This window comes from Saccoglossus kowalevskii, chromosome 5 (assembly GCF_978046115.1).
Source record: "Saccoglossus kowalevskii chromosome 5, keSacKowa6.1, whole genome shotgun sequence".
NCBI lineage: Eukaryota > Metazoa > Hemichordata > Enteropneusta > Harrimaniidae > Saccoglossus > Saccoglossus kowalevskii.
Window position 1 is genome coordinate 16045082 of NC_140645.1, and position 7928 is coordinate 16053009.

At 33.6% G+C, this 7928-nt stretch overlaps 1 protein-coding gene across 1 annotated transcript; it reads left to right on the top strand.

Moving 5' to 3' along the window:
• Nucleotides 1–1725: 1725 nt before the first annotated feature.
• LOC102801061 (NXPE family member 4-like) lies at nt 1726–4460 on the top strand. The gene is made up of 4 exons (XM_085498751.1): nt 1726–1863; nt 2471–3019; nt 3571–3623; nt 3730–4460. Exons 1-4 carry the CDS (start codon nt 1727–1729, stop codon nt 4458–4460), a joined length of 1470 nt encoding a protein of 489 aa, XP_085354877.1. The 5' UTR covers nt 1726.
• Nucleotides 4461–7928: the final 3468 nt, after the last annotated feature.

Here is a 7928-nt window from a genome sequence, read left to right on the forward strand (position 1 = left end):
GTTTAATATAGTTTAATTAACTTTTAACATAGTTGCGTTATGTTTGCTTAAAACGCGACTATATAAAGGGTTGTGATTTAATTGGAGTTTACCTTTAGTATACTTATATTGCGATAGAACATAGAATTGCGTTTTAATTCAAGTTTAAGTTAATAAAAAATATATAAAAGTAGAAAACAGACAGAGATTTTAAGGTTTAGCGTTAGTAAAAATGGTAGGCATGATACAGTTATATTAAATTGAAGTGTATCGGACTACAGCTTACCCCTTTAATAACCCTAAGCTACGACAAACGCATGTCCACGTTGAATTAAATATAAATTAAATATTTTTAATTCACATTATCATTTGTATTAGTAAAGTATTACGTCATATGCCTGAAATAAATAAATAATAGATCATATCATCCTACTATTATAAAATGCAGTTTTATTCTTTTACCAAAACAGTGCAAAATATTTTGTTGGATTTGCTTATGCTCATACAGAATGACATGTGTTCATTGAACACTCCGTTCACTGTCTGACTGTCTCGACGCTTCTCAGCATTTTATGATGAAAATCTGCATTCATTTGCTCTCAGATTCATTATTTGACTGTGTGTCACAAACACAACTGAATACATCTGATTTGAACATGCTCGCCCTCAAATAATTTCTCCCAGCCGGCGAAATGCCAAATAGATTTTCCTTGGCCATTCTGTCACACACCATTATCAGTTTTGTTGTTGTTTTTGAGGGGGAGTCATGGGAAGTTGACGAGTGGAAAAAAAAGAAAAAAAATACTTCATGTATTATCTAATATTGTGCGGCGTACAATGCATTTAGCTTTCACTTTTTGTGACGGAATGTCACATGGCAGGGACAACAAATTCTTCCAAGCTGTTTCCAAGCACAACCATCATTTCAATGCAAATTTAGCAAATTTCATTTAAGTTGTCTAATATTGCAGGCGAATATTCTACGTCAAAATAAGAATTTTCATAGGGCTTTTCGACGAGCAATTAACTTGTGACAGCTTGGAACCTGGTTGTATTGTATAGCGCTCACCTTGTATATATTGGACCAACACTGTGACAGCCGCATTCTCTGCACACTCTCGAAATTCATTGTACAATCATTAATGCAAGCTATTTTTTTAAATCACTTTTGACCAAAAAGCACATTTTTGTGCACATTTCAAACTACATAAAAAAAATACTAATTTTTTTTTTTTAAATTCATACAATAAGCTTTTCGAAAATATATAGTTATGTGGACAAGGGAGGTCATCTTGGTTTCCTAATTAACTAATTAAAATACCTGTCAGGTAAACTGCATCTCTACCTTAATATGGCACGATATTGTGAGATTATCGCGCAGAAACTTATTATACCTTGTTTAACAATGCATGTGTTTCAAGTCAAATACAAATGAAAAATATGCATAAACGTGGGAGAAAGACGTTGCTGCACTAGACTAAAAACTAAGCGAGTATAATATTAATGTATCATCTATGCTATTAAGAAACTCTTGTAGATGAGGGGCATATTGTTATTTAGCATAATCTCGTACAACTACATTTATGTTCAACAGAAATTATTCACTGTGGTACCGGTAACCTTTGATCGGAGCTTAAGTTTCCCTCCTTTCAAAATTAATCACGACGCCATTGGTAATAATAACAGTAACAGAGTACTTTACAGAAACCTTGATCTATTCCCGTATGATGATTATAATCGATTTGCCATGGACTGGATAGGAATTGTAGAGGAGTTGGAGTGGTCACATCAACATACTGAACATGAACCTGTTAGAATAAACATGAGTGAACCGTTTGATATTGGTGATGGTTTTCGTGGGCTAACATCAGCGAATAAAACAAGGTAATAATCTATGTCAGCGTGAATAATGTTTGGCTTAGTATTCTATCAATACTGCGCAATATTTGTTGACAAGTTTTATTTTTTAAATTGTGTAACCAGCAAGATGATGTCGTTTAAATTATCTGGCTTATTTACTTTTCTTGTACCTTTTTGAGGTAAAACATATGATAAAGTGTTATTCAAAGCTAATACTGGAAATGATGCATAGTATATTTTGATCTAGTAATGTGTGAGTTGCTTGTTTGTAAAATACATATTCTTCACGTTTGTGATGTTACATGAAATAAACCAAATCCAAAACATATAAACATGCATTCGTCAATTGCACCTAATTCAACACCTACGCTGATTTTCTTAAATCATTCGACCTGAATGCGTTTATTATGAGTCATACATTAATATGTAATTTGAAATAATGCGACATGACATGTGAATTTATATGTAAAGAGGGTTTTAAGTATTGTGTGATCGTTCTTGCTTTTATAATTTGATATTTAATATTTTACAATGTAATTTTTTTATTACAATTCTTGTCAAATTTAAAATAATGATAAAGCGCTGAATTGATTTATCAAATTACTGACATTTTCATTCGCATTTTTTACAGAGTGACATTGTACAATAAAAAGAGTGATATTAAAAGGGGAGATTATGTGCATGTCGTCATAGTAACTATTGATGATAATGGTCGAAGCAGAGACATGGGAGGAGATTTCTTTTCAGCATTTATGTCCTCCGACTCGTTAAATAAGAGTACTGCTGGACGAGTGGTCGACTACGGTAATGGTACTTACTCGGTGTTTTTTTATGCTGCCTGGCCAGGTGACGCAAATGTTCATATCGCACTGATACTCAACAGGGAAGGTGTACAATTTCTGCAGAACGTGATAAAAAACAAAGAAAGACTCATAACATACACAGCGGAGTACTCAAACGGGACTTCCACCGAAATTAGACAGTGTGCTTTGGTTAATGAAGGCGTCTGGATGAATCAGTGTGAATATGGCAATCAACATGCAATGGGGAAAACGGTTATAATATGCGATAAACCTCAGAACTTCAGTTGTGACCAACTGCAGAACATTACTGCTAAAGTTGAAAGTATGAATGCAGCAGCCGCTGCTATGATAACAGATGTAAAGTATATTTTTAACAGGTGAGCTGTTTTTCTGATGTGCGGGTTTGTTTGCATAATATGTTGATGGTAGTAATAATATTATATAATATAATATAAGGGTTATTACGAGATTATATCAAAGTAACATGTAACAGTAACTCATAATTGAAAGGAAAATAAAATGTACGATATATTTAAAAAGTGTTAATCACGTTATAAATAATATGGTTAGTGTTTTCTTATATTTTTGTCATGAACTACGGATCCTCGTAAAATAATTTCATTAACACAGGAAGATGAAGATACATAGTAAATTAATTGTAGACTAAAATATATTACAAATTGTATTTTTACGCTTAATACTGAACTAATACAGAACTATTATGGTCTTCGATGCAACAGGAAAATAATAGTATATTCTACAACAACCCAAATAATGTTACATGTTAGAAACAATGAAAAACTATCTGTCTGCATTTCAATAATACTAACATATATGAAGGGCTATGTTCATTGGAAACTGTGTAACTGTATTCATGAAAAGTATACCATGAAAGTTTAAAGTACAGTTTTTTCTCATAATTCCACAGAAAATTTAAGAATCCACAACTGAATGGAACGCCGATGACATTGATAATAAAAGGTATGTGATGAGTTTATTGACATTGATGTAAATATTAGGTATGCAAGATATTTCTGAATCAACGCCAACATAAAAATAAAAAGAATTCATATTCTTTTTATAACAGATACATTGCAATCACCAGAAATCCTGTCGCCATGCAGTGCGGATTTACCTGTACCATTAAGCGATGGTTATTGGAAGAATAGATCTGTATTTGTGCCTCTGGTATGCAAAAGTCAGCAGTGGACGAAACAACAGGCAGCCATATGTCTAAATGATACAAAACTCATTATTTGTGGTGATTCTACATTAATGCAAATGAGACAAGCTCTAAGAAACAATTTTAAAATCGCAGACATTGTCACTCAATTCGTGTACCCAAGAACTGGAAACATTGTAGTTCGATTTAAAACAGGTGTTTTAGAAAGTGATTTACTGGATAGGATTTTGCGCACTAACTGCTCAACAGCAAACTATGTTATTGTTTTGAATTTTGCATTTCATTATGGTGCTTTCACAAACCGAGCGTTCTTAGAAAGAATATATCATGCTAAATTGGCTGTTCAGCGTCTAATGTTAAGGTGTCCCACTTCAAAAATTATAATCAAACTTGCGCATCCACGTGATAACATATTTATAGAACAAACTATACACAGTGCCAACTGGGTTTTCTATGACATGAACAGAATGATACGTCGTGTGTTTGGGGGTATTGGAGTGCATTTTCTAGATATATGGGATATGGTTTCGTCATCGTTTCAGAACAACACTGTTCATATGCCTAACACTGTCATAGTTCAAGAGGTGCATCTCATGTTATCCTACATATGTCCAGAGTTAGTCGTGTCAAACTAATTTACCTTATCAAAGCAATTTAAATATGAGGCTCGTATACAGTGACAGCGAATGTGTCTTGCCACATTCCCCCAATGCGACATACCGTACTGTTCCAATAAAGCCAACAAAAATTATAGCACTTGATGCGGAAATATAACGTGTGTTCTCTGCGTTAAACAAGAGTAAACTACTTTTAATTTGTACTTTTAATTTGACTACATTGTTTAATTGTTATTGTAGAGTTTGTTGTTTTATTCGTCTTTGATCTTGCATTTAAAATGAAAAATTCGAAAATGAGTGGGAACAAATTGTCTGTATGTTATTAACAATAGAAATAAAAAAGCTAGTTTACACATAATTGTCATGTTCGAACCGGCTTTAGTTGGTTCAAAAGTTTAAAATTATAGTACATGGAATTTACTATACAACCATTTTTTTTGTTCTAAGATAACGATAAAATAAGAAAAGGACCTTAAATCATTATTACATAATAAATCAATATATTTAGTTAAATATTAAATTTGAACCTATATGACCAACAATAATACAGAAGTTTTGACACCCAGTTTCATGAACATGCATATAAATACCTTAAATTACCTGTAAGATCACCGTGGAAACCGTCTCTCTTTGTTTAATCTGTGGACGCATTTCAGCAATTTAATTACAACAAATGTGTGTCATACGGAAGCCGACTACTCTCTCTCTCTCTACTCTCTTCAACTGTAATTGTATTAACGAATACTTGTGAGTAGAAATGAAGGATAATGATGACAAGTACAATAATTAATAAATTACTATGGCATGACAAAAAACATACAGAATTCTGGAGATGAACTTTGCTTTTGTGTACTGTTTAATATATTTCATAGTGATTTTGTTTTCATGGGATTATCCAATTGTTTTAATTATGCCAAAAAAAATCGCCATCACGTTTTCTGATTATTATTGCTTTATGCGTTACTTTTCTCTAGTGTTAAAAATATGGCTGTCAATTCGAATTTAGGCCCTCTATAATTGAGACCAGTTTCTTTATTTCTACTTTGTTTTTCGACGCTGAGGACGCTATAACGAAAGTTATGATTACTGGCCTGTATTCAAATTGAGTGATTTGACATCTCTCTTATGTATTATACAGCATTAAAATAGTCCTACGACTTGTTGTTTTGAAGCTGCTTACTGTGTGTGGCCAATCTTTGATATTTTTGGCGGAACGGCTACTATGTAGTTTAGGTACTAATTGTGTGCAAACAATTGTGGTTTCATTGTTCTGGGTTTTGAATATGCGAATTGATTACTGGTCTACTGGTGTTATATGGTCAAAATGGTTCCATCTCACGCTTGAAGCGATGCACATTACTATAATTGTATTTCAGGGATTTCGCTAGGAGCTGTTACATATGTGACAGTATTGTTAAACTTCTGTTAGGTTCAATAATTTGGAATTGATTTTGGGCATCCTTGTCTGTTTATTATGTATACAGTTCACCAAAAAGCCACTTTCATAGCGAGTGTGGATTAATTAGAATGATCTGGATTTCAGTCTCAATGGAGAGGATATTTTGAAATCTGCCATTTGCAATGTGCACAGAATTATACCAAACACGCTAATCAGTAACCATGACTTCTGTAATAGCGCCCTCTGCGATAAAAATATAAATTGGAAATAAAGGAACTGATCTAAACTATAGAGGACCTCAATCACATTAAAGAGCCATATTTTAAAGATATATATTGCTCATGTTTTGACAAAGGTCTTTTAGCATGTTTGTATTTTAAGCAGCTATATTAAATACGATACGATTAAGTTTTTGAATTTTGTCTTTAAATTATGAATTATGTCAATAAAACTAGTTTTTGAAGCGTAGTAACACATAATAGAGTAAGGAATGATATGAGTCAGTCTACTAAAGCGGCATTGCAGAGTAGAGATGTCATCGCAGCAGTGACCAACGGGTTGGACAATAAAAACTGCTCTAAAGAAGAATACATCTGAATTAAAGCCTCAAGCGGCATCATCGGGCCCAAGTATTCAAACATATATGTATATTCCATGAAAAATGACGTCACTGGATTGCTATTAAGGTAGATTCCATGTATTTACATGGTTACGGTCATCAAGATATTTTTTTTAATATAATGCAATCATTGTATAGCCGGTTGAAGGCCTCTGTCTGCAATAGTGCTTGGTATATTACAGTTATGCATAATAATGAGGTCACAGGACTATATATGGTCACCTGATATATTAGTAAGATCTCTCGTCCAATGACATCACTGCGACACTTGTTGACTGTTCCTATCAGTAACAATGGTTGATATATTGCATTCGCCTGATATCACTTGTTCATAAATCTGGTTTATACTCGTGTCATCACGGTACTCGTGGCGTCATGGGTGGAATTATGCCCTTACTATCGATTTGTGTCTAATGACTCCACTCATCTCAACAGGCTCTAGGAACGAGTGATATAAAGGGATAACCTAATGAAAGCATATTCATGATGATACCGAAGAATAATAATGAAAACACCACAGAAGCTTCAGAAACAAGATCAACGTGGCATTACCTAAGCTAATCATATCCCTCCTGACGAGTGAATGCATATTAGAAAGGAGTAAATATGTGTCCATTTATTTTATTATGCACTTATTGAATCGCAACACTGCGCATACCAAGACACATCAAACGTTGGCGCCCTCAATCAACAACTATGATAGAATATAATCTAATAACCTTGGTGGCGTTTTTTTTTTATTCCTGCAATCGAGAGTATTTTTTTTATAAAATAGATGCCCGAATTAATATTTGGAATAGTATACTTTTCATTGACACAAATATGCAGTGTCTTAAGGAGAGAATGACAAAAGTAGTTTATAATACGATGTATCACAGATTACGATGTGCTAGGGAATATATGGCTTACCCGGCATATTGAGCACAAAAACATATTTAAATTTGTTAAATGTTAACTTAAAGTAAGTTCCGTTGGTCATTTCATAGTCAATGACATTGTGCACTTTTTCCTTTCACTTCACGTTTTACTAAGAAGTATTACAAAACTGCGATTGCCATGAATCCAGGGACTTCAGTAGGTAGTAGACATAGACAGCCGCCAAGATTTCGTTGTAAGCAACAGACTTAAAGATTTGTTTTTGCTTCTCAAATAGTGTGCCATATTCTCTTATATTATAATTAGTTCAAGCTAAGTTAATATGCATAAATACAATATTGCACCCTACCCGATATACATATATTCAAACTGCAATCACTTACATATACACACTGACGCGCACTCACGTAATACACAAAGTAGAATGTCACATAACGCTCACTGAAGTGGATATTCAACGAGGGTTAGAGCCGTTCAAGACGTGGTAGAATAAATTATAGACTACTTTCTCGGAAGTCGAAGATACGACGTTTCACAAGCGCGCGCATGCCATTTTGGGGTGTAACGTAAACTTGCACGTGTGATAATGTGA